The sequence below is a fragment of the Athene cunicularia genome, assembly GCF_003259725.1.
Source record: "Athene cunicularia isolate RWA chromosome 1 unlocalized genomic scaffold, athCun1 chr1_part2, whole genome shotgun sequence".
Taxonomy (NCBI): Eukaryota; Metazoa; Chordata; class Aves; order Strigiformes; family Strigidae; genus Athene; species Athene cunicularia.
Window position 1 is genome coordinate 14,928,979 of NW_020799092.1, and position 27,511 is coordinate 14,956,489.

Consider the following 27,511-nt stretch of genomic DNA (forward strand, 5'->3'; position numbering starts at 1 on the left):
GAATGAACTGATTTTCCAAACACTCAAAACATGACAACAGTTGTTTTTTCATGCAACATTCAGTTTGAAGTGTAATCTTGACAAGTCATACAGGATTTAGTGCAATTTAGAGGAAATTTACTATATCAGCTATATATGACATTTTATCTCCCTCGAAAAAATTAGGCATTACAAGCTGCAATGGTTTTGAACTGCTTAAGGGATTTTTTTTCTGGTTTCTTTGTCTATGCAAAGATATAGATCATATCAAAACACTGCTTGGATATGATACTGGATATATGCCAGTGAGAAAACAGGTGAATGAATTTGTATGAGGAAGGATTATATTTGGCTCAAGTCAACTTTAGTCATACATTAAGAAACTATTATAAAGTGTAATATAAGACTTAGAATAGGAAAAATGTATTTTAATAAAAAAAATATGGATACAGTTCATATGCGGAAGCTGAACCTTCTGTTTATGTAGATGTGAGCTACAAGGGAGCACTGGATACTGAACACGATGAATCCACTCGTTCCCTAGGGCGTAAGCGGTGGTTTTGGCGATGAACATGATCCCTGGCTATCAAAACTGGTTGCTCGTCCAGGTAACTGCAAGAAAAGTGTTAGTTTTACAAAAGTCATCATATCTGGCTGTGCATCACACGCATGTCAGAGGATGAGACAGTCCCTCAAAGAAGAACCCAAATCACATCTCTGGATCAAAGTCTCCAGCAGAACTAATAATGGAAGAAAATTCCTAAAGTGACCTCCTAAAAATGCCTCTGACTCATTTCACAGGTGTGGGTTTATTTCACCTGTCAGGGTGGTGCCTCTGTCTCCAAATTTACATAATCCAGAGAGCCACAAATGTCTAAAAAGAGGCTTCTCTGCTGCACTGACTCACATTCCATGCCCTCACACTCTTCTTTAGGTGTTTTGCTGAAGTCTTGCTGTTGGGCTTTTTCTGCCTGTCACTGGACATGCTGTGCAGCCATGTGCTACACAGTGGGGAAACCAAATGGTCTGTGATGCCTTAGAGAGCAACTCATTTTTCTACAGAGAAACACATATCCATAGATGCTGCATTTATTTTCATGATTCTCAGAAGCACGTTAAGCGTGAGAGAGACAAAAACATTCAATATACAGAGAAGGAAAAAATTTTGCTGCTTCTTACCTCTACTAGTGGATGCCAGTGAGTTATTGGTTTACGTGGGTAAGCCAACATTTCATTCCAATGATCTCTTCCAAGCCCTTCAGCATCAATTCCTGTCCGACATACCCCAATGACCTCATTGTGCCCTACTCTGAGAATTGCAGAGAGGCAGAAATTTTTTTAAAAATAAAAATAGTTTTAATAACATCTGATGTATAATTCTGTTCACTGGTTTAGTGCAGCACAGAATACATGTACAAAGTTTTCACATTATTTATTACAGATATTAGTTTTAGTGGTTGTACAGTAATATTAAGTTCTGTAATGGTTGCATCAAAAACCTCCAGCCACTACCAGAACACTTCCAGCAGCTATAAAAATATCAATGAAGACTTAACTCTTGCCATTAAAAGGTTACAACCCAAAAGATACAAGGACAGAAAAGGACCAGAATATACCAAATGATCTAGAAGGAAAGCATGCTTAAAGTTTGTGGGAAAGTAAAGGAAAATGGTGGGGAATACACTTCCTGCTGCAAATCCTTCAGACATATTTCACACTTCTGAGCTCTGACTGCTGTGGTCATTGGAACTTCAGTAAAAACTGTGAAAGGCAAGAGGCATAGCCATAACAGGCTATACAATAATACTTCATACTCCTGGCAGTGCCATAGACTTGTTGAGGGACTCCAGAAAGTAATTTTCTGTATCTTGTCTATATGTACCTTAGAATAAAGTTTCCTAACTTCCTCTTAGCAAACACTTTGAAAGAAACAGCTGAAGAGAACTTCAAAGTGTACAAGCTGCTGTGCTCTTCTCCCCTAACAGCAACACAGTGCCCCTTTCACATCTGACTGAGAAAGTCTTCCTGACAGAAATCTGATGGCAAGGAAAAACAATCTGAATGTTCATGTTGCTAAACTGGACTTTCACTGTTTATTTGCCCTGCAATCTCAAGAGCTCATTACTTGAATGAAGCAGACTTGGCTTGGGCATGATTCTGTCAGTCACTGTCTAGTTTAACCTGCAGTCCTTGAGCCACTCTAAGCAGGAGTCCCTTCCTGTCAGTTCTTGGTGAGGACATAGATAGTTGAGGCTCAGATGTCTTATCAGTGAGGGCTGAAGCCAAAGGTTACAAAGCTTCTTTTTTGAGTCAACTGAAGAATTAATTATGACTTAATTCAATGATGTAATTAGCATCTGATTCTTTTTTAGTCATCCAAATTTTCTTTGATTTCAAACACCTGCCATTTAAATAGAAATTAGAGGTTTGAGGGCCTTTTTTGAACTGGGAGACATACCTGATTTTAAAGCTTTTACACAGTCCAGACACCAGATGCAGACAGAAATGTATGCCAAGGCTAGTGTCTCATAAGAAGATTGAACCATGTTTCTTCCTCATCACAGCTATTTACTATGCAGATAAAATGGCCTGAACTCTAAAAGGTGTGGAAGCTTTAAACCTCCTCAGGAAAAGACCCAAAGGCTTTATCTTTTGTGGCACTGAACCTAGTTGAAAGTTCAAGGAGGTGGAAAGCAGTTGCTTGCAGTGATCAGGTAACTTCTCACTGAAGGTTAATGGTCAGAAAGCAAATTGTGCTTACCGATCGTAATCCATCACTGCAATGGAGAGGCTGACCTGGTCCACATTCTCTGGAGGGATATCAAAGATGATGGCCTCGTTATAAACGGGATTGAGTGTGTTCTTCTTTGTGGTCGTTTTCCGCTTTTTCAGTCTTCGACCCTCACACATCAGTGACACTTTGACATACGGATCTGAGTAACAGATAATCAGTTGTGTGCATTTTGACTCAAAGTCATTCAAATATGTAGTGTAAGAGCAATATTTTTAGTAAGAATGTCATATTGATAGGACAAAGAATTACAAAGATTTTAGTGCTTTCAATATGTTGTCAATGCAAAGGAAAGCTATAGGCATTCTGAACGATAGCCAACACATCTGAACAGGGCCCGTCTCCATTCTCCTGCTATTTCCATTTCACAACCATGTTAAACACACAAAAACCAAGGAGTTCCTATTTGTCACCTTCCTGAATAGACTCTGCCTTGTTATTTAAAGAAGAAGTAGATTCACCTGATGCGCCAGTTATATCCATTGCTTTGAGATTCCTACATTTGATGACTGTTAATGTCATTCTCCCAGCAGTAGGCAAATAACAAAGGGAAAACATGATCTCACCCAAATCTATGCTTTCCTGAAAAAGAAAAGCAATGATTAGAAATCTGACCAAACTGCCAACAATTCAGTTCAGATCATGCAAAAATTTAGATTATTATTATTTTTTTTAACATTGAGAGACTTCTTTTGCAGCCTCAGATGCTTTTGAAGACATCACAAAAGGTGTCCATCTCTATAAAAGATGGAAAGACTACCAACAGGATAATATTTTAGTGATGGGATGTAGAATTATTAAACTGAGAAATTAAAACAAAAGCATAGTCAAAACTTTCTGGATTCCTGATATGTTTGTGTTGAATTCACACAAATGAAAAGGTGCTGAATATAGAATGTCAAGTTCTGCTCTTGTGAAGACTCAAACTCCATCACCCCCAATTGAAAAAAATCTGGTGAGATATTTAGATCATACACATTTACATGCCTTTTACCCACTGGAATTTATGTAGGAGATTTATTTCTGCACACATGTATGCATATACAAAGTTTATCCTAAGTGCTTTGGAAAGATAAATGTGCTTGTAAAAGTTGCTAGCTTCATTGCTCTCACTGTGCTTTGAGGGGTTCTGTTCTAGAAGAAGAGCAAAGTAAAGAAGTAACACCTACAACTTTCCTGTCTCAACAGTAAATTTTTGGAGGATAATATACTCAGAAAGATGGATATGTCCATATGGTTCTTAATAATCTCACAAAAAAGATAGTTTCTATGTTGAGACAATATGCTGTGAATTCATGTGATATGATGTTGCTATACAGTTCAGATACTACAACACTTGAGAAACGTAATCTAAGAAAAAGATTCCATCAGTTCTTATTTTCTCTTTTCTCACAGTTATATAATTATTCCAATACCATAAAAGGTTAGTTGTTGAGATGTTAGTTATGTTCTAATTTGTTCCCATTCTTCAGAGATTTTAAATATACCCCAAAAAAAGTTCACAAAAAATTACATATTATAGCAACCCGGGATTTTTAAATATGAGCTTGTAAGGAAGCCTCTTCTATAAGGCAGCCACTCTCAAGTATGATCAGGTGATCTCAAAGGCCTTTTTTGACTACTACTTAAAAGCTTATTTTTAATTTCTCAGTTTCAATATTTTATCTGTCAAACCTACAGAGTACAAATTTGTTTGAGAACTGCTGGATTTATGGTACAGCCATTCCAGCATTGGAAGGCAAGCATGACATATGTTTAAATGATACATACTAAAATAATGACTGCTGTGTAGATGACAAATATATTGCTTATAGTCATGAGACAGACTGGGGCTTCTTTTTCACAGTTTTCAGCTGCTTCTATGAAGAGTTTTATTGACATCATTTGGGTTAATACTCTATCTAAATTGAAATAGGTAATTCAGAACTTTCTTGAGTAAAGATCGTCTTGTTCACATGCTTCAGGGTTTTGGGTTTTATGTGTATTTTTTATTCCCTGCATTGCAGACTTTAAATTGAAGAACGCAGTTTTAGAATAGCTTTAAATTCTTTGTTACACTGTTAATAAGATACTGACTTTTGTATAGGTTGTTCAATTCACATGTTCAGTCATTTTGCTGGGATTCTGTTCTGAGAATTAACAAACTGATAAGCATGTGAACATGCACTGTGGGCAAATTTCATGCTTGTCAGAATTTCAAGATTTCAAATTCCTCAGGATTTCAAAATGATTTAGCTCATTCAGTACACATAAGACAAATAAAGCTATTTGACATCTTAGCCCAACCAGAGTGCAGAATTTTGTGCCACTGAGTCCATTAACAAACTCACTTTTCTATCTCAGGAAATACAAATAAAACTTGAACAAATGAAGTGTAATAATTTTCAGTTATTTGTTAAAGTTCCAAGTGCTCTTTGTTATATTTTTTTTTGGTCATATTTGAAATCTGTTCTAAGCACAGCTTCTGTTACTAGCATTACTTTCTGCATTCAGAGTCTGATTGTTGTTCCTCATATCCATATGTCAAAGAGATCTCACTCTCTTATTTGAAAAGGAAACATAGATTCCTCCACACACAGTGCTTCAAAGTTTAAGGTCTATGTTGAGACAGGTGATGAAGATGGGTTGGATCATAAAACATAGTGGGCAGCTCAGAAAAGGGACTAATTCTTCCTTCTTTGGAGAGATGACTTGTGTAGGTGAACAGAAAAAAAATAATTTTTGCAAGATGGGAGTATGAACTTGAGTATTCTATTATTTATTTTTGAAGACAATTTGGATAGACACAGATTTGGTGAGCTCAAATGATAAACAAGACTACAAACGGGACTATTTAGCATTCAGCATGACTTAAAGACTTTAAAATAAGCATTGCACAAAATCCTTGCAAAACTCCATATGGTTACTCTACCATACTTTTTGAAGAGCAGAGCAAAGCATCTGTGCTTAACAAAATGGCAACCATTTAAGGCTTATGCTCAGTCCTTTTCCTTTCCATTCTGAACATCATGTACAGAAATATTGAAAAAGAGCTTGAAAAATCTAATGCAGTCAAACCTAGCGTTTTAGACCATGCAATGAATAAGCAAATGCCTTAGTGCAAAAGGAAATACTTGATCAACAAATCACAGGAAACAAATCACCACACAGCAGACTGTCCAAAGGGCAGATGTACTGAAGTTACCAGAGCTCTGTAACCTGTGTATTGAGTACTCAGTTTGAAGTGGTAAGGGATGGTTTTAAGACTGGGAAAAGGCTCTCTACCTCTCCACTGTTTATGCAGGCATTTTCGGACACCTATGACCTATACCTGGAAAAAATATGGCTTGTGCTGCCCTGAAATGTCTGATTTTCTTATTGTGCAACAACACTCATATTGGTCTAGGCACTATTTCAATAGATAGATTCTGCAGTAGACTAGTAGAATCTTGTCTATATTAAAAACATTTATGAGTCACTCATTGTAAGATCAAAGGACTAGAAATAAAATTAGTATTTACCCTGCACTAGTCTGTAGGCACCATTTAACACTCCTCCTGCTGGAGAGAACTGTCTGTCATAGACTGCCACCACAGACAGAGTTCCCAAGGCCCTCAAATTGAGTTAAAACACAACTTCTTTAAGAATCCTTTAAACAACTCTGATGATTTCACCATTTAAATTTAATTTGGTACTAGTTGTGGCATCCAATGTTTACTGAAAATTTTGGAGACAGTGCCTTTGGTTAGTAAGGAATAGGACTTTTACTCAGTTTCTACTCTGAGTATCTGCTGACATCAGTGGTCTTTCATAATACTTGAGTGAACCAACAATATCTTCTTAGGCCCTTTAAAAGTCATAGGGCAACTGGGGATTAAGATATTAAAATGCATCATTAAAGTAAATGTTATTTGGAAATCAATCACACAGTGTGAAGCCCCAACTTTACATACTTTAAAATATTCTTTTGAAGGACTAAGATTAAAATTATGCATATATATATATATATATATATATATATGATAGCATCAGAGACTGGGTATTGAGTAAAATGTCTGGGAAATCACCATTTCACCCCTACTTTTTTTGTTAACTTGAGCACTAGAGGTTCATTAATTTGGAGCTGAATACACAGTGTCAGACACAGATAATGAACAAAGTAAGGCCTAGCATTGAAACTTCTCATGGCAGTCTTTGTCTACCACATTGATTATCATGAGTAACATTTTTAAATGCCCTGGATCCTTAAGTATTGTTGATTTTAATGGAGATTTAAAAATAGGATTTATAAATTACTTCAGAATCCCAGGGCTCTGGAAAATGTGTATTTTTCTCACTTTATAATACACTAGATAAATAAGTTCACACATCATCTGACAGGAACCCTTCGATCAAATCAAATCTGAGGAAGCCAAGGCACAGATTGCCCTCAACAACCAGGTCTACATTTCAGTCCACATCAAGCAAAACACAACTCAGAAGACACAGGCCTGGACCTAGTGGTTGCCTTTCATGCAAATTTCTAACTATGGTTGGGACTGTCTTACATGTATCATATAGTCACTTAGAATTCCACATTACTTGGGTAACACTTGTGAAATTTTATTTCTTTCCTAGATCTATTCTGAGTTTTTCTTTTTCTTTTTAAATTAAACTTAGATTTGAAATAACAGCTAGCTTTACAGATGCTTGTAATGATTCCTCTCCCCACAACTTCCAATAACGGATGCAGAAAAAAACAGCATCGAGCACAGCTGCACTAAGGCAAAAGGAAGCATTTGCTGGTACTGCATATCTCTTCATTTATTTCCCTTTTGTGTACACAAGCCATCATACAGAACTAAGGAGCTGGAATGGTGGTAAGCACTATACTAGCTTCAGTTATCTTTATGGCTCCCAGTTTACCTCACTATCCAATCCATTTTCTGGTACAGCAATGCTGGAAACAAAGAAAAGACCAATTTCAAATGCATGTGTCAGCTATTCAGATGAACTTGAGGATTTTTTATGTACAGAATACAGATTCTTCAGATACCATATTTCTCATCCCACAAAGAACCAACACCTGCGTAGATGTGCTAATCATTATTTCCATTAGGTTTCCCAGGTTCTGTCCACATTCTCTGCTTTATGGGCTCTTGGGAAATCTGTCCAGGGGTTGTCAAAGTCAGAGAAAAGGTCCTTATTCTATGATTTTTGTTATTGTATCCAGTGGACACCAGGTGCTCACATTCTCACATGTGCCTGTAGAAGCCGCAGCATTTCTACAGAGGTTGTGCTCCCTGCTCACAATATGGATAAAGAGGGGAGGGGTGCGAGAGGAAGCTTGAAGCTCTTGAGAGAAGCATTAATTAGCCTGATCTGAGCTTTTAGAACTGTTGTTGATGGAGAAAGCTTTGCTGTCTCATACTCCAATTAAATTTCCCAGTTGTTTCCATTAAATTCAATAGAAGAGACAACTTTTAGCTAGGAACCTCTGTAAACTCAAACTGAGATCCTTCCATGTTCAGGGTAGTTTTTTCTCACACATCACTACCCATAACCATTAACTGAAGAGGAAGAATTATTTACTGTCAGTGTAAGAACTTCCATGGTTCTCCAAGATCTTAACAGGTTTCCTATGCTAGCAGGAATGAAAAGCTTGTAGGGAACTAATATGTGAAATAAGGTGTCATTTTTGGATCACTTTTTGATCACTTGAACTCTAGGCCATTTGTATACTGATGCTTCTTTCTTTTATTTCCTTAGTTTTTCAAGTTTTTCAATTCAAACAAAGCCTTAAAAGAGCATCTCACTATGGATTCTTACAATGAGCTACTGGATGTTACTGGAACTAAAAAATGTACACACTTATTGTTACTAGTGTGTCATGAATTTCCATGGTTAAAGTAACAAGTATTTGCATAATTAATACTGCATTAAAAATTAAAACCCCTCAAAAACTTCCTTGTTGTTACTTTCATTATCATTCAGATTATCATAATCCACAGTAATCATTTTAATTCTTAATTTAAACTTAATATCCAGAACCACTTTCCTATTAATTGGAATTTAAATGATGTTTTAAAGATTGCATGTTAGAATAGCATAGCCAAAATACTAAGGATGGTATGAATTTATTTTGTACCAGATTCTTAATTGATTTGCAAATTTTTTTTCCTCTTTATTTTCCTGCTGTATTTTGAGTAAGCATCTGCACTAACTAATAATAATTTTCTAGATATCAAAGAAGTTATTCAGGCATTTATATTCCTAGACTTTTAGCTGCTTTCATCAGTCACACTGAAAACTGCTTTTTTGTATAGTATGCAAATTTAAAGAAAAATGCATTGGCAGAACTAGACTTCTGGTTTACTTGAATACTTCAGGAAGATGATTCGCCCAAAGGACAGATTTTTCTCTCTGTCTCTTTTTCTTTTTCTGTTTAGAAACATATTATGTATATTCCTGTTTTCCAAGGATCAGGTATAAAATAAAACATAATGGTAAATGTTGGGCATTGAATGGAAACAAAGAAAAGGGAAACCTGTCCTCTCAGTTAACTAAGAATGTATTAAGACATTTCTGGGTTTGAAGTATCAATCAAGAGTTAAAAGAAGTATAGGAAAGAACAGTACAGAAATCTACTTGTCTGTCTGTTTTCTCATCTATGCATTTAGAATTTGATGGTATTTATGCTATGATGGAAATTATCAAAAGTTTCATGAAGCTCAAACTGGAGAACTAACTCTACTGCATCTGAAGGGATTTTACTTTGGAAACCTGGTCCCCATAGCTAATATTTATTTTCCTCTCCTGTTATTCTTTGCATATCAAATCAGCTCTTTTTCTTCCTCCCAGCACCACTTACTGATTGAGCTGTTGTCCTGGGAAATGCATCAATGAAGTTTGTGTTTGCTCTTGTCTCTTTGGAAGACAGTATGGAAGCAGTGGGACCTGTTGCTCTATAATGACTGCATCTTCTGCTTGTGGAGGCCTAATATTGGTCTTGCCTGACATCCTGATTGCTCTGGGTAAGCACAGCTGCTGATTGCAGTTCTGATTGCATAAACAGGACTCTCTGAGATAGCATGCTGGGTCCAGCAGGCTGAATGCTCTCAATAGCGCCCCAGGAAGTCTCCTGGGTGCTTCTTTTGTTATTCCCTCTGTACATAACCATCTGTCTTATGCACCACGGGGGTAGTTTTATCTTGCCAGTCAGCAAGGAAGCCCATTCTTGCTTGGGAACAGCTGAGAACAGAGGTACTTCTGTGAAATAACTGTGACATCTACCAACATGTGAATGAGACAAAATGTATGTGGCTTCCCATATAAAGATGCTCTTCCAAAGCAGCAATGCATTGACTGCAAAGAGACTACTGGCAGTGAGAAACACAGACAGCCCTTAGGGCACAGCAGGTCAGTTAAGCCATGCACCTTAGCATAGCTACCATGGTACTGCCTGGATGCAGAGATATTAACTTCCCTTGAGGAAACCATATTCTTTATTCATCTAATATTTCTTATGGTTAAGGTAGACTGAAAGTAGCAGTTTGCCTCTAGGAAAGCAGAATATTCAAATAATTTGTCATTTCAAATGAAAAGAAACAAGTAGAAATAGAAACCTTTCCTGCTTTCAGTAACTAAACAAAAATTCACTCTTCCTCCGTTGTCTTTTCTAGTTATTACCCAGACCAAAAGCAGTCCCAAACCTAAATGAAAAACGTCAATACACTTCATGTAAAGACTGACCCAGAGTATTCTCTCATCTACACAGCAGCAGGTGATCACATAAATCCTTTATATCACTGTCCCTGAGTAGAAATGACAAGTGCCAGCTATTCTTGGCTTTGAAGGGGCTGTTCCCATTATTGGAAGCTAAATGTATTAATTGCCTTCAACAACTTAGATGGAGACTTAATGAGCTGTTCCCATTATAGAGATGTTAAGTGTTTCTATACTGACAAGCCTTTACTCTTTCATGCCTGTTTAACATTGTGTTAAAGCTTTTATGTACATTTCCAGAAACACTAACAGCCTAAGTCCATTCTGATGAGGATGGCTATCTGTAGGGCATAGTCCACTAAACCGGTGGTGATAAAACATTCCCTAAAAGTGCTGCTCAAAACACCAAGAAACAGGACAATCCTTGTAATGTGACCTCAGAATTTGACTACCATAAGACATATATTTTTCAGCTCTATATCGCTATTGCCTTACTCAGAGTAAGGTCTAGCGTGCCTGTTTTTGTCCACTTAAGAAATAGTGAACTATGGAGAAAACTAAGCAAAGGTAATGACTGCCATTGCTCTGGATGAACTGCAGAGTTGGGCTTCATTCTTGTTCGATCAGAAAGTCAGAAGAATCTCTTTCCATAACAGAGGCCAACAGCTAGAAGGATTACCTGTGTGACATCCTACTCTGGCAAGTGTTTGAGATAAATGAACTGAGACAAATGTTCCGCTTGTTAAAAAAAAGTCCCGCTTATTAAGAAAGGTATTTAAGCACTTTTTTTTTTTTTTTTCAACAGTGCTATTCACTTATATTCCAAATGCTTTAGAAACAGCAATCGCACATCATGATCATCACATGAAGTCTGTGTCTTTACATAACCTTCTTTTATATCCCACTTCACAAATGAGAAAACTGCAGCACTGAAATGGCTGGTGTCAGAAAATGTAATAATAATCAAGTTCCATCTGTCCACATGAGATAATTTAAGAGGCTACAAATATATGACAGCTCCATGACTAACATCCCCAAGAGACTACCACTGTGCTGGAAATGGCTTTCATCTAAACTGAGCCCTATTTTTTTTTCCCCAAACTGCATAGTTTTCTATAATTGGTTACATTAACAGAGTTCCCAGAATACCTTCGGAAAAAAAATGTTTCTGACAGTCACTTGCCAAGTTTTTTAGGCAATGGTGTTAGAGGCAGAGATTTCCAAAGCAATCAATCACTTTAAAAATTATAATAGGAAGTTAATAAACTTTCACAAGAGGTGGTCTTTTTGCCTAAACGATTTTACAACACTGACTCTTTGCACTTAATTGCTTGTTAGCAATTCCAATAAATGAGTTTTCTTTTTTTAAAGTATGTGGTCTATTTTGATAGTAACAAATCCTCAGAAATGTATGCAAAAATCAAAAGCACTTCATAAAAACAGAAGCTAGATATGTTGACTAAACAATCAATTTGATATTATTCGTTTGTCTCTGATGTTATGAATTAATTTCCTGAAGTGTATTAAAAATTACAGTATTCCAGAATACTGAACAGCCTTCATAGGTGGTCCAAAGCTGCCTCTTGAGTTTTTCTTTTTTTAAATTAATCAAACAAACAGAAGCAAATGATGGATTATTTATTGAAAATTCAATCACCCATGTATAAGCAAAAATGGGAGATATTAATATCATCAGATAACTAGGATACTTCTTTTTCACAACCAATTTCACACCAAATTTACCTTGATAATTTAACATAAAGAAATGAAAATGCTTTAGCACTTACAACAGGTACATGCTATATATTGTACAATAGCTGTAGATTTTCAACATAACATGTAACAGAGAAACAATAGTATGAAGGAAAATAAAAGGAACAAAATACAAACTACAAAAGATGAATAAATATCAACAGTTGAAAACCATAAGAATAAAAATGAGTGGGGGTGGGACAATCCTGCACTTCTATAAAATAGTTTCAAATTACAATTATGACAAATAAATAAAAGTATTAAAAAATATATTAAAAAAAAAAAAGTATTCAAAGTGTAGATTCCCAGAGAGTCACTGATTTTATGGCAAAAGGAAACACTGCAAAAATCCAGTCTGATTTTTCCCACACTGTATTTCCTGTACCAAACAGAAACTCTTTATGGATGTCCAAGCAAATCTTTTTAAAATTATGTTAACTACTGACAGAGAGCCTTTGAATAGCAGAGAATCTCCTGATCTGTGGTAACTTCCTTCACTGGTAAAATGTTGCAGTTCATTTCCTTGGTAAGTCTGTCTAGTAGATGCTCAACTTTGAAACTGCAGAGCCTGTGTCATAAAAACAGGTTCTTTCCAAGCAGGTAATCGGTATGTTTTTTACCCTCAGCCTACTTTCTGAGTAGAAAATTCTTGACTATGGAAGAGATGTAAAAGACTCAAAACTGAGGAGAGATTACTACTGTGTTTTTAAAGTTTTGGACCTATCCCTTGATATACCACTTCTACCATTTTCTACCATCTATCCTTTAGCAACAGCATGAGCAAAACAGTGGGAGTAAGGAGCACGTCTAAACAAAAGGCTAAAAAAAAAACTTCACAGAACATACAATAAAACAGAGCAGAGATGAAGAAGGAAAAAGCATGATAGAAATATATTTACAGAATGCCATCTTGATTCCTATGCTCTACTGTGTAAGTAAGGACCTTCCCACTGAGACAGCCAGTTTGTTTTTAAAAGATATTTTTCTGAACACCAAAGCACACTTGCCTGGAGTACAGTTATTTTTTCACTAATTGCAGAACCAGCTGGATCTTTTTTTTCAAGGCTTAATCCAAGTCCAATTGACTCTGGCAAGCATTAGTTATTTAATTGCTAGTTAGTGACTTTGGTAAATTCAGATCTGGTGCTTAAGACTATAATTCCCCATTGATTAACATCTTATGCACTGTTTATTCCTGTGCAGGATTGGCTCCCTTATCTTACATTTTCTGAAATGGCAGAACTAGAAATCTTTACTACTAACCAATTTTAATTGACATGAAAAAGCTGAAGTAAAACACAAGACAGCACACTGCACAAGACATTTTATAGGATTTTGCCAGGAAAAAACAATTTCTTATATAATTTTCTGAGAACAGTATAAGACTTATGAAAGCTGATGTGGTCACCTAATACTAGAAGTTACCTCAATTTTATGTGCTTATTGTTAATGGTTTAAGTGGAGACAACTTATTCATAAGCATGGAATACTGTAAACTATACTGGCTGAAAGGCTCAACTCTAAATGCTTAATCTTTCTCTTAAACTTCATAGATATTAAAAGACCAGCAGAGTGAATTAAACGCTATAACTGCATGTACTAACCCTTAGTGAGGAAGAAACTTGAATTAGAGTTCAGCACTAAGATTAGCAACCATTTTTATCCAGATGTATATCGGTACCTCTCCTAACTGCATAATTTGGTATGGCATTTCAATCTGCTTAAAACCAGTGATGAACAGTCCAAGGATTCTAATTTGCTGAAACCATTCTAGTTATCAGCTAAAAATCTCACACACATGCCTGTTGCAAAGGACCAGTGAGCATTTAAATCAGTACTAAAGTATTAAAGATAATATCGAAGCTAGAAGAAATTTTAAAAATTACTGGTCTATTATTCCAAGACCTTAAACACAGATTCAATTTTAAGCTTGAGAACACAGTTCTTAAATTTACCTGAAATCTGAGCTTGATCAAACTAATCATACACAGATGCGGTTTTCTGGAGGTGTGCCAAAGGCTGTTCAACCAGTTTGGTAGACCCAGCAGCTAAAATGAATTAGCTGTTCTTGTGAATTCACATTCAGAAACTGTCTCCACTATGCTCTGCTCCCTAATATTTCTCCTTTCTTAGAAAATACAGTGCTCATGCTCAAACTGTTGAGGAAATACCAGACCTCTTTGTCTTTCTAGTCATGCAGACCTAGACCTCCCTGTTAACAGGTATGAACAGCATGAAAGCATTTGGGAAATTTGGGAAAATGGGAAGTCTCTGGATCTATTGAAGGGATGGTATGAAGCTTCTGTCACTGAAGCAGTGTCTACTACTGCTCTGCCCTCTGTTCATCCCTGCTGTGGAAGTCCAGCCCATGCTCAAACCCAGGGATGACCCAGACTGTTTTGGCTATCTCCACAGAACTAGGAATGCGAAAACTTCTATATATAAAAAAAAACCCCACACCACATACCACCATTTAATTTTTTTTTTCTCCTCAAATTCCAGACAGGTGAGTTTGGATTTCAAAGTTAATAAAGACAGTGTTTGGAGACTGGTGTTTTTTCTGCTGGTAGCCTATCATCCATCTTGTCATCCATGAATAGACCTTCCTTTCTTGCTTGCAATGATAAGCAAATAATTTCTATTTCCTAACTGTACTTGCTTGTGTTGTGTCTCTTGAGTTTTGTTAATAACCAGAAGCAACACAGATATATCTCCTGGGGACCCTAAGCAGCCAGGAAAGAACATTTCAGATTTCAAGCATTTTTAGACTGTCTCTCTTCCTTCACAAGATTCCCAACCTATGAAAATCTGCTAACAAGAGCAGAATGAGCCCTGTCCTCAATAGATGGTCATTTTGAAGGACAGGGTATTTTGCTAACAGGACAATGTTAATTGTTCTTGTTAAATAGTGATTTTCATGATGTACTATCTAATTAATAAACCTAATTAATGAGCCATAAGAATGACTGTATGTTCCTAGAAGATTTTTAGTAATTAAATTGCATAGCTTCCTAAGCATCTTACTCTCTATGGTCAAAGGAAAATATTGACAACTTTTTTTTTAAAACTCTCGCTGATAAACTGGATGCTCTGCCACAAATTACAGAAGAGAAATGAAAATATCACATTAATGCTTTTGGAACACATTACTTACTGTGGTGGCACAGTGGATGTCTTTCCATACATTGGCTTCCCTGGAGAGATCTGAGACTTCAAAAAGGTTATCAAGAATAACTTCCCCAATCATGTCATGTCTAGAAAATCTGTCAAAATCATAAACACTGAAATGCAATTTCCTGTTGCTGAGCTGATCATAGGCTACAGGAAACTGAAAGGTTTCATCAAAAACAGGATTTAATGTCTTTCTGTGAACTCGTGTCTGAAACTTCTTTTTCCTATCTGGAAGCAGATAAATCTTAACGTAGGGGTCAGATGTTCCTGTGAAGTCTTTAGCAGGCAGATCTAAGGCTTTGACAATTGTCACAGCCAGAAGTTCATTCTCATAATCGTACCGGAGAGTGAAGTTAAGTTTTCCGCATGTTTTTACATCTTCTTGTTGCCCATCAGAATCCACAGACTTCTGTTTGTAGAGTTCCGGTTTTATTCTCCCAATGCTGGTTGTTGTCTCTCCCCTTTGCAAAACTGGATCTGTCCCCATGTTAAAATCAACACTGGACACTTGCATCTGCCTTGGCAAGTGCCTCCTGAAAGAATTGTGCCTGAACACATACACATACACACACACAAAATAAGCCATGGTTATCTCCAGGAAAAGATCTGGCTATTACTAAGTAGAAAATAAAAGAAGACCAAATTAGTAAGGGCTCATCCCTTTAAAATATTTTTAAAATAATCCCCCCCCAAATGTTTTGCAAATGTTAAAACACCCTTGAGAGGAAATGAACATTCAGAATGAACTTCTTGGCCTAAGAGACACCCAGTGCCCTGGTAATACATATATTTCTAACCTTGTTTGCAGGCTATGCAGCTGAAACTGAATTCAGGTTCTTTCAAAGAACAAGTTGACAGTTAAAACACTGCTTGATCCCACTGTGCTAGGGCCTGAGTAAAGTATAGTCAGGCAGAAAATAAATCACTTGCAGAACTGTCATCAGTACTTCCTGGATTTTGAAGGCATTCTGTGGTGGTTTTCCAACTAAATATTTACCAAACTTCATACTGATCACTGTGAAAGACAGATGAAAAGGCCATGCAGAGCTATATCTGGAGGTTTTCAGCATAGTGCCTTGTCATCCTACAACATTTTACATACATCTGCTTGGTATTTGCTACACCGAGGTACAGACTGCCTTCTCCAGTCATACTGGGAACATTTTGTTCTGGATGCAATACATGTCAAAGTTTTGGTAAACATTTTTTTGTGATGGGTTTTCTTTCCTTCTGTTCTCACACTGTTGTGTAGTGTATTATAAAGCTGATTCTTGTACTCCTACCAAGAAACAACATGTTTAAATCCTTGTAATTCTGAATACAGTGTTGCATAAGCATATGTATTTATAGGCTTATATTGACTCATGAACATCAATGGAAATTTGTGCCTTTCCTATGAAAAATGAAATCAAATCCCTGGCATTTCATACAGCCTTACAGTAGTATAAAAACACCTGTCAAAAACCTTCATAGAATTAATCATCAGCCAGTGCCATTATGACCGCACCGTCCAGTTTATTTTGGGGGCATTTTCACATTTCCTTGATACTTCACTACTCCAGCAAACTGTATTGGAAAAGCTCACTGCCTCCTCCTGTGAGCATACTTAGTTGCCATTAAAAAACAATTTAATTGTCAGAATTTCCTCTGCTTTTTGCGATCAATTGCTTATTAATGCCAAATGCAGCCTTGCCTTATTGCTTGGTTTCCCTATGGTGTTGTGTTCTGAAAACAAGAGGTTTCACAGCTGTGTGTTTCTTTCTTTAAATCAGAAATGCAAATTGTCCATTTGAAAGCAACCAGGACTCATTTCATAGATATTATTTGTATATTTGCTGTAAGTGAAGTGGTTGCAGAAGGCATGAAGCACAGAACTACCACAGTTCAGCTGAGCAGAGATACAAGAGGGTAATCTGCAGCCATTAAATAATAGATAAGAATGTTTCCCGTTTTGGCTGTTTCAGTACTGCTAGGTGCATGGAGCAGTCCTAGCATAACACAAGAATAGGAGAGGGAGAACTTCATAGTCTAGATTTGAAGTAGCTCCAAAAAGTCCAGGTGTTTTGATCTCAAATTTAGATGAAAAATACACCCCTCTCATAACACATTCTACATTTTTTTTTTACAAACAGACAAGCTGAAAAGATTTTATTTTTTCTTAAAACTCTCTGAATTCACAGTATACGATGCCCACATTGGAATGGAGTGAGGAGTAGAAAGACCCTAACTAGTCAGAAAAGTACAATACTGTCCTCAAGGACTTTCAGGGCTGTCCTTGTGCCTTTGTCCTTTGAGAAGTCCAGACTTGTAGTGTGCCAACCACAGGGAAGGAACTGAACTCCACCCAAAATGTAGTGACAATAAATGTTTGGGCACTCAGCAATTTAGGCAGTAGCTCTCTAGTATCTCTGAGTCATCATGAAGTCCAGAAAGACCTGTGTTAATACTAGTTCTACCTGTGCTAAGGAAACCTGTGCAGGTATGCCTTCCTCACACCTGCAGCTGTAGTCCTGGGATGCCCAGATAATTATGTTCAAACTCTGCCACAGACAAGCAGTAGAAAAAGCTGCCTGTGAAGGGGAAACAGTGAAGCTAACTGTGTGGCATTTCCAGTTTGAGTAAAAATGGGTACATGGCAAATTCTCTTTTCCTTGACTTCTCTTGCATTTATGAAGATCTAGGTTAATACTTGTAAAAATAATGTATAAACCCCCAAATCTATGATTTCTAAGGTACCAACCTTCTTTCATATTTTCAAACTTTATGTACGTAAGATCCTCTAGTGGATGAAATCCTTGTTGCAAGATGTCACTAAGTAAAACAGTGCAGCTGTATCACTGTTCCCTGTGGGAACCAGCAGCACTTTTGCTCTAGGAAGCCAAAGTGCTAATTACACAGGGCCTACTATCTGTTCTGAGTCACAGCATTTCACCAAGATAGCTAATTGGTCTGTTAATTATTAAGATGCTTCATTGTTGTCATGGCAACATATTTATCTTCCTTTGTTCTGCAATAACAAAGGAATTAATGACTCTGATAATGAAGTACAAGGATGTCAAGGCAACCAGGTTGTGAAAATGCTGTGAAGCTACTAACATGTGCAAATCCAGGTACTTCAACCTCTACTGGCTCTTACATGTAGAACTGCTATAATACACATACCTTCCATAACTTAGAACAAATATATTTTGAGTGATTGTAAATCAGTAATATAAAATTGTGCTTGAACAGGAATAATGATAGTGTGAAGCTTATTTCTAACTCAGTAAGACTGACATGTATGACAAAATAAAAGAATAGGATGCTGATCTATTATATTTCTTGAGATTTATTAGAGGTGTCTCTGGTCTAGCTTTCCTTGATGACATTATACTCCAGGAATGGACACCAGCACTTGTGGCAATTAGACAGAACAGAGGCTGCTGTCTCCCTCTTGCAATCACCAGTCAACAGACCTGCTTTTTTTGTTTGTTTGTTTTATGTTAACATTCTTACACACCTCACTTTTGCCTTTGTGCCTCCTGGGAACCAACTTACTCTTTGCAGAGATGAATGATAAGCTCCTCTCCCACCTAATGCTAAAGAGCAAAAAGCATGTCCTTTGAAAATACAGGTGAACATCTGAAGAAAGGAATATCATAGAAGCAATAAACTATATTACAGAATACTTTCACAAAGTACTGGGAATAGTGGTTCTCAATAACACAGAGCAAAAATGTTTGTAAATGAACACCACCAATGCAGGACTTAGTTTCTTGTAGTTTACTGGTTAATTGGGATCAAAGACTAAAGAGCTGCTTTTTTTTGCTTTTTTTTTTTTTTTTTTTTTTTTTTTTGACAAGCAGGTATTATCGGGAACTATAAAACTATAGTTCTAATTAAGCAGAAATGCATCATTTCCCTACACTAACATGTCTCCATGTTAAATGTATAGTCTATAAAAAGTGATCAGGCACATTAGTGCTCTGAATGGCTCTTAAAATCCTTAAGCTTCATTTACAATGACTTAATATGATTTCATTTCTTTTATTAAGAACTGATGGCTGCATGAACCTATCACAGAATTGGTTACAACCTTTTTATTTGCCCCAGCTCAGGTGAGATCAGTGTAGAGGAGACAATACAGATGGCAAACATTTCTCTTCAAACCTCTGTCAATAGAATACATTTAGGAGATGGTGCATTCAGGTGACTCAGGAGTCCTGAGTACAACAAGGTGGTGCTGGTTGAAGATAGTGCAAGAGACAGTTATGCTACCTGTGTGTCTGCTAATGGTTCCCTTTTGTTTAGAGGTCCCCAATGAAGGACCCCAGAGTCAGGTTTTAGTTGTTTTGTGATCCAACATCCTGTCACACAATGGATGGGTAATCTGGAAAACGGGTATAGATGTCCAGCCTTAATCTCATACATAATATTCTTGGCAGCAATAATTTATATGGTCTGCCAGAAGGTTAAGACTACCTTAAGGCAGGCAGAGGTATAGAAAAAAAATGCATTTACAATCACAGAAAGGACCATTTATGGGTAATTTTAAAGACACATCTCATTCTCAACATGTTCTGTAGCAAGGGTGGAGTTTTTCAGCAAACTGTAAAGGAAGGTGGTATCTCCAAACACCCTGCTATTAATTGGCTAAGGTGGGACAATCAGGGTTACTCAAAGCAAAGGAACTGTCCCTCTCAGGAGATTTAACCTTGATAATCTAGAGAGGATAAAAATTAAAAAGTTCCCTTACAGTTACCAACATATGCAGAAAGAGTAGGATTGATGGCAGCTTTTAATTTTGTAAAACTGTCCTTCGCTTCACAGATATTTTATATGCATTTAGATCCCAGTCCAAATCACTCTAGGGGTCTGCTGGAATATTTTCACAGCCTGAAGTAGCTCTGGATCATGTCCCTGGAACTTCTTTCTTTCCCTATAGTACCACAGGGACTATTCAAGTCCATTTGCCAGCCAGCTATTTCTTCTGTCTGTTCAGGAAGGCAGACAGTCTGATTACTTACACATTTACCTGTTGGTACATGATGGATAAAACTCTTCCTATTAATATCCTGTTAGGCAGTAGTGAGTGTAATATCCTTGCCATGCTAAACTGTATCAATTTTGGCCCCTCTGTGTTTAGTGTAACAGTTACAATTTCAAAGTTGTCTTTTTAGTACTTTGGAAATACTCATCAGAGTGGCTTGGATGCTGTGCTCCCTCTCTGCAGATAGATACAGTAGTTGAGTTGGGCACAGCCAGGGCAATGTGGCTTAAAGCCAGATGTACAGTCTCATAATTCAGGAGATGGTTCGGCTGCTGAAGTCAGATAGACATCCCCTGGCTGGAGTGCTCTCATTTTTGGGAGCCTCCTGCAGTTGCCTGTTGGCTGTTCCATGCTGTTGGAATAGCTGGGAAAAAGCACTTCAGCACTCACCACCTCAATGAGCGCACTCAGCTGGCAGAAGATTGTCTTAGGGACTCACAGAAGACCAGAAAGTATGTGCCCACTAAATGTAAAGCATGCGTCTTCTCCAATCTTGTGCCTCCAACAAACATTGGGAATGTGAGCCGCTTTTTTTTTTTTTTTTTTTTTTTTCCCTTTGGTAGCATGTGTTCATTTAGCAAATGGTTTACTGAGGGAAAGCTACTCCATACACAGTAATTGTATTCTAACATGGCATTATGCAGTACTTCAGTTGACTCCTTTAGCTTTCATTTTCCCATTCTTTGTTTACAAAACATTCCCTTTTATGTAGAAAGAGATCTTTGCAGTTCATTGGTTTTTATGCATTAAATTTGCTGATAGTATTTGAAGAAAATTCTTTTTTAAACTATAGGTCACTGCACATGTCTTCACTACTTTTCAATATAAAGCAGTACCTGTCCTTTATTTAAAGATATATACAGAATCTGTACTGTTTTAAGATCAGTCTATATGAATCTACATTCTCAGACTGGGATTTTAATTCCTCTGTAAGTGGCAAACCATGACTTAAAGAAATGTGCTGTCAACAATGAGACTGTTATTTATCTAGTGGAGAGGGAAACTTTCATCTGCAAAAGCAATTGCTGTATCTATAAAAATATCTCTGTGAAAAGCCAGACTTGCAGTACTTTAAAAAGTAACACTGAGAGATTTTCCAATATACAACATCTAAAATGGAAATGCTTAGAGTAGCAACATATGTTTCCAAAGAAACAGAAGACAGATTTGATCTTCATATGTTAAAATAATGATATAACTGAAGGTACACTGTATGTATCAGAATATTCTGTTCAGAGGACACTGACGCTTTGCCTTCATGTGACTGCTGATTCACCGATAACTGTTAAGAAGTCAGTGAATAATCCAGGATCCTGGAAATTTTCAGCAGAGCATTCTGGCTCTACCTGTTCCCAGGAAACGTGCCATGAACATGAGTGCCCCCTACTTACCTTGATGATGATGTGGGCTCAGTGATCTGCCTCTGCATGCGTGCATGTCTGATCAGATGCTCTTTCAGTGCGTTCTGGACCTCTGCTGGTATATCAGGTGAAGTGTGGCTAATTTTCAATGCAGCTTCAAGTACCTTTGTTGTAGGTTTCCCATTTTCTTTAACTTCCTTTTTTTCACTGGTCTCAAAAACCTCTGTAGGAGCACTGGAGTTGCTCTGAGGGACATTACTGGCATTGGAAGTGAGAGGTTTACTTCTCCAGCAGGGCCAACACAACTTCCAAAAGACAAAAAGAGAGACTACCAGCAAGGCAAGCCCGCAGAAGCTGACGACTACTGCTAACAGACTGACTGAGATGTCTGCAAAGAATTAGAAACAAAGATCATCATGACAGACAAACACAGAGAGAAAAAAAAAAAGTCACAGGTAAGGAGATAGAAGCATTTTGATCATTATCTTGCATAGAGCTTTAAAGTCCTATTTAATGCTTTTTTCCTTTTGGATATCTACCTTTAAAATGTTATTATACTCCAATATTTGTTTCCAAATACTCCATTAATTGTTGTTCGGGACAGGGGCCGGAACATCTGTACCACTAGCCATGCACTCAGTCAGATTTCTCAGGAAGGGACTACCCAGACGGTCCTGTATATTCCTAGCCATTGTAGTCAAAAGGGTGTCTGCTCAGGTACACATCTTGCTGAAAAAGTTAAACCACAGTCAACATTTTCTATAAGTGCACATGAAGATAGGCCAGTTCTGAACCGCCTGGCTGACACACAAATTTCTTCAGGACTTGCCAAACTTTTGACTCTGTGTGCTAACTGCTTTAGAAACATGTTAAAACCTAACATTTAAGTGGCATAAATAGGGACAGGATTTATTCTGTCAGAAAGAAATTTCTAGAGTTAAATCAATCTCTGGACCAAGACTGTGTTAGACCAAGAAAGCACATATACATCAATATCTAAAATTCTGCTCTGAAAATGCAGCTGGCTTTAGAGTACACGACAATGCCCCAAGTTGTAAAGAGATCATACTGTACACTTAGCTACCCTTGCTGCCCTATGCTTGACTTTTTCTGCCACAGTTAGTTAGCATATCCAATAGCATGGCCAAAGATAGGAGAGCAGACTTCATACCAACAAAATTCTGTGAATAGACTTGTATTTTAGGAGATGGTGGATCACCAGAAATGCCAGTTGAGCCCTAATTAGGAGTTTTAGTCTAAGTGACATGTTTCGTTTTGATTTTTTCAGTATCATGTAACATTATAAAATACAACTAAAATTATCCGTTTCCTTTTGAAAAGAGCCTTTTGTATGCATTAAAAGTACTTGGTAAACCCTGCTTAAATGTCCCAGAAGTAATGGCTGCTTCTGCTTGTTACAACAAGTTTTGACAGTTTAACAGCTAATATTTTCTATCTGTAGCTACAGCCCACAGGCTACTAAACTGAACCAGTAGAAAAGTGCACCAAGAATTCAAACACATTATTTCTACAGGATCACAGGAAGAAAAGTAGTCCTCTAGGTATGTAATAGCTCCATGGGAACAGTATGTACCTCACAGGTCCCTTTGAGAGATGAAGATTCCAGTAGAAAATCTGGGAATGTTTTCTTTATTAATATATAATATCCAGATACATCTTTCAGTAACAAACCCCGAACTTAAGGCCCATCTGACATGAAAATGTGTGAGAATAGCAAAAGCAAATAGAAAATGTTTGTAGTCTGGAGATTTCAAAGTTTCAGTTCTGCTCAACCTTACTTCACATACATTCTGTCCCACGTCATGAAGGAACTGACTTCTTGATTTGAAGAGTTTGGCACAAGCTGCTGCCCTGTCTTGAACAGAAGTATGCCTCCTTGACCATTTCCTGCTGGTTCTGGGAAAGATATCCTCCTTTTCTGCCTGTAGTTAAATGTCTAAATGTAGCCCTTGGAATATGCATGTCAGCTTAAGAAATTCATATGGCAAATTCTGATTTAAGATGCTTCCATAAAACGAACGGATGCATAATTATATCTAATAATAATGTAAAACAAGAAGCAAATTATGCTTTTGCATATTATTTTTTCTAGATAATTTATCCCTAGTAGGGATGATTAGGCTATATGGTTTAATCTACTGTTTACACTAATATCCTTCCTCAGCCCAGTAATTTTTACTTGGCTTGTGCATGTTCTACAGCAGACTGTCCTATCTTGACAACAAGAGAAGACATTAAGAGATGCTGAGTTTACAGCTTGTTTCAATGATTAATCACTTTGTTGTAAATTTGTATTTCTTATTTGTATTTTTGTAGTTCTAATTTACAGTCATTGCTTATTTCATGCCTTTGTATGAGAGATTGAAAGATATGATATGATTCATAAGACAAGCCTATACAAAATGCAAATAAAATAAACTGTGCCAGGAAACAAAACCAGGACTTGAAACTCAATTGCCTATACCAGTCCCTGAAATGGTTTTAAACTGGGACAGTTCATACCCTCCCAGCCAATTGCTGGCCATGGATCAGGAATTAGGGCAGGCTGATGATCATTCTTAATAGGTGATTTGGATGTGGCTCTTTTGTTTTGGCAGATGACAGACTTTAATAGTATGGTAAGAGGCTCTTACATGTGAGTTGGCCTCAGTGACAGAGAATGGTCTGTGGGGCGTTGACCCTGGCTGGATGCCAGGTGCTCACTAAAGCTGCTCTATCACTCCTCCTCCTCAACAGAATAGGGGAGAGAAAATATAATGAAAGGTTCATGGGTCAAGATAAGGACAGGGAGAGATCATTCACCAATTACTGTCATGGGCAAAACAAACTTACTTGGGGAAAACCAAATTTCATTTATTACCAATCAAATCAAAGCAGGATAATGAGAAATAAAACCAACCCCCTTCCTTCTTCCCATGCTCAACTTTACTTTCAAATTCTCTACCTCTTCCCTGCCAGGACTACAGGGGGACTGTGGGAGGTTGCAGTCAGTTCATCACTTGTTGTTTCTGTTGTCTCTTGTTCCTCCGGGGAAGGACTCCTCACACTCTTCACCTGCTCCAGTGTGGGGACCCTCCCACAGGAGACAGTTCTCCATGAACTTCCCCAGTATGGATCCATCCCATGGGCTGCAGCTCTTCATGAACTGCTCCAGTGTGGGTCCCCTGCAGGGTCACAAGTCCTGCCAGGAGCCTGCTCCAGCATGGGCTTTTCACAGCGTCACAGCCTCCTTCAGGCACCCACCTGCTCTGGTGTGGGGTCTCCATGGGCTGCAGGTGGAGATCTGCTCCACCGTTACCCTCCATGGGTGCAGGGCACAGCTGCCTTACCATGGGCTGCACCATGGGCTGCAGGGGAATCTCTGCTTCAGTGCCTGGAGCATCTCCTCCCCCTCCTTCTTCACCGACCTTGGTGTCTGCAGAGTTGTTCCTCTCACATGTTCTCACTCCTCTCTTTGGCTGCTGTTGTGCAGGTTATTTTCCTTTCTTAAATATGTTATCCCAGAGGTGCTACCACTGTCACTGATGGGCTCAGGTTTGGCCACCGGTGGGTCCATCTTGGAGCCGGCTGGCATTGGCTATGTTGGACATAGGGGAACCTTCCAGCAGCTTCTCACAGAAGCTTCCCCGCTACCAAAATCTTGCCACATAAACCCAATACACATGGTTATAAGTGCATTTAATATATTATTACAGAGCTACACCTCATTTTTTTGATAAATTGAACCAGATGAATTTTCAATCAAGGTGGACAAAATATTTTTCCATTCTCAAAGCCTGACAAAAAGTAGAACTCTCAGAACTGTTGATGATCTATCAGAAATAAAACAAAACAATTCAATTAAATTTGGGGTCATATGCAATATTTCCAGCTCAGTTTAGAGATGGTTGGCATAATTAGGTTATATTTTGAGAGAAAGGTTTTTAGAACTGAAATTGTATTTTTTTTCATTTAGAAAATGTTGAAACAGGTTGATTTAACAATTATAAAAAGCTGGAAACATTTCAAAACCAGAAATATGAAAATTGATCCCTTCCAGTAGAGTTTCAATTTGATGAATAGATAGTATCAGCTGAAAAACATTCCATCAAAGCATTTCTAGACTATTCTATATTAAGTTTTTCACTGCAAGACATTTTTCAAGCCTTCAAATAACTTGGTGTCTCCTTTCAACACCCTCTTGTACTTCAACTTTCTCTAAGCTTTTTTTTCTGTATTTCTATTAAACTATTTCAAATTCTAAGTAATTCCCAAAATCTTTACACAAAATGTATGTTTTATAGCCCTAAAATAATCACACAAAACACCTGAAGTCTCAAGAGCAAAGGAGCTAATTCTACTGAGCAGCTGTAGAAATGGTAGTCTCTATTTTTGCTATTTTACTCATAAATCAACCTCATATATTGTACTTCATAATACAACAAATACTTAAACAGAAACACAAAATATTTTCATTACCAGGAATTTGATAAAAAAATAGTTCATTAACAACAAAAAAAAATTACATCTAATGACCTAATTGTTAAAAAGCAATCAATATGCCACATAAATTGACATAAAAAAGCGTATCGCTTCATTTCCACACTTGTGGCAGTCACTCAGTTAAGCAATAGCAAGAGATTTGCTCTTATATGAAGGCTGAAATTGTCTGCAGAAGTAGTCAAATGGAGCTTCCCAGACCCTTTGTGTGTCTGGGACTGGATATGTCTCCTAAATTATCTTTTTATAGGAAGCTTGGTTTAAGAATACAAAACACTGGAAGACAGTTCTGCAGACTAGGAGCTTTTTTCACATCCCTGCCAAGTAAACCTGGATGGGAAAGAAAATGGGTACTAAAGGATGGATGTGTCATCAGATCAGAGTTGCACTTCACATATGTAAGTATTATTTAAAGATGTAGATCTGGTGACAAATTCAAAGACTGCGTAAGTTTTTAGAAGCAGAAGGAGATATATTCACTCTGCTGGCACAACACTAATTGCCAATACTGTAAACAATGTCCTCACTGCTCTCTGATATGAAGGAAGAGAAAAATCATCTCAAAATACAAGCAGTTGTTTGACAGCTCTTTTTCTGAACTGGTAATTGAAGCTCATCTTCAATACTCCACATCTGCACAGAACAAGACATCTTTCTGAATATTCATCTGGATGTGCAACATTATGCTTTTGCCATTCCTGTTCTCATGCTGGGTAAACTCAGGAATGTGAAGATCCTCTTTCTCACACTCCCTCTTCTGGTCAGTGGAAAATCTTCCAGCGACTTCAATGGAGTTACCATTTCACTTCTGATGATCTTTCTTTACTGACCTCTGTCCTTAACACCATCTTCATAGTCTTGATAAAATTTCATAACCAAAAGTATCATGTTTCCTCATGGTTTTCTATTTAAAACTACTCTTTCAAGATATGTAGTTTTGGACAATTTTGTATTTCTCATTTTAAAATGGTATGTCTATTTGGGAAGTGTGTAAATTATATTTACCTCAAAAGCTCTCTGCATTTTTTTATAAATATTCTCAGAAACGTTTCCATCATAAGAGGCTCCTTGACAGCCAGTCTTTCATATTAGGCAAGTACTTCAGAAACACCTCCATCTTTTTTCTGGATGCTATGGAATATTTTAAGCAATGTTTTCTGTACTATGGCTTCCAACAATTTGTTGTTTGAAACTTGCCTCAGAAAATTTCTACCCATGAATCCATTTCCAAACATGCACATTGGC

At 37.4% G+C, this 27,511-nt stretch overlaps 1 protein-coding gene across 1 annotated transcript; it reads right to left on the minus strand.

Moving 5' to 3' along the window:
- Nucleotides 1–247: 247 nt before the first annotated feature.
- On the minus strand, nt 248–27,154 carry SYT10 (synaptotagmin 10). Its single transcript, XM_026863609.1, has 7 exons — nt 27,097–27,154; nt 21,797–22,154; nt 15,360–15,924; nt 3,232–3,352; nt 2,741–2,912; nt 1,159–1,288; nt 248–591 (listed from the first exon to the last, which is right to left on the minus strand). Exons 1-7 carry the CDS (start codon nt 27,152–27,154, stop codon nt 520–522), a joined length of 1,476 nt encoding a protein of 491 aa, XP_026719410.1. The 3' UTR covers nt 248–519.
- Nucleotides 27,155–27,511: the final 357 nt, after the last annotated feature.

Excerpts from the sequence above, each read along its gene's own strand:
- SYT10 (XM_026863609.1), bottom strand. The coding sequence starts at position 27,154 with ATGATACTTTTGGTTATGAAATTTTATCAAGACTATGAAGATGGTGTT. Across the intron at positions 3,353-15,359 it reads ACATCCACTGTGCCACCACA|GAAAGCATAGATTTGGGTGA; the intron begins GTAAGTAATGTG and ends TTTCTTTTTCAG. Across the intron at positions 1,289-2,740 it reads GCAGTGATGGATTACGATCG|AGTAGGGCACAATGAGGTCA; the intron begins GTAAGCACAATT and ends TGCAATTCTCAG.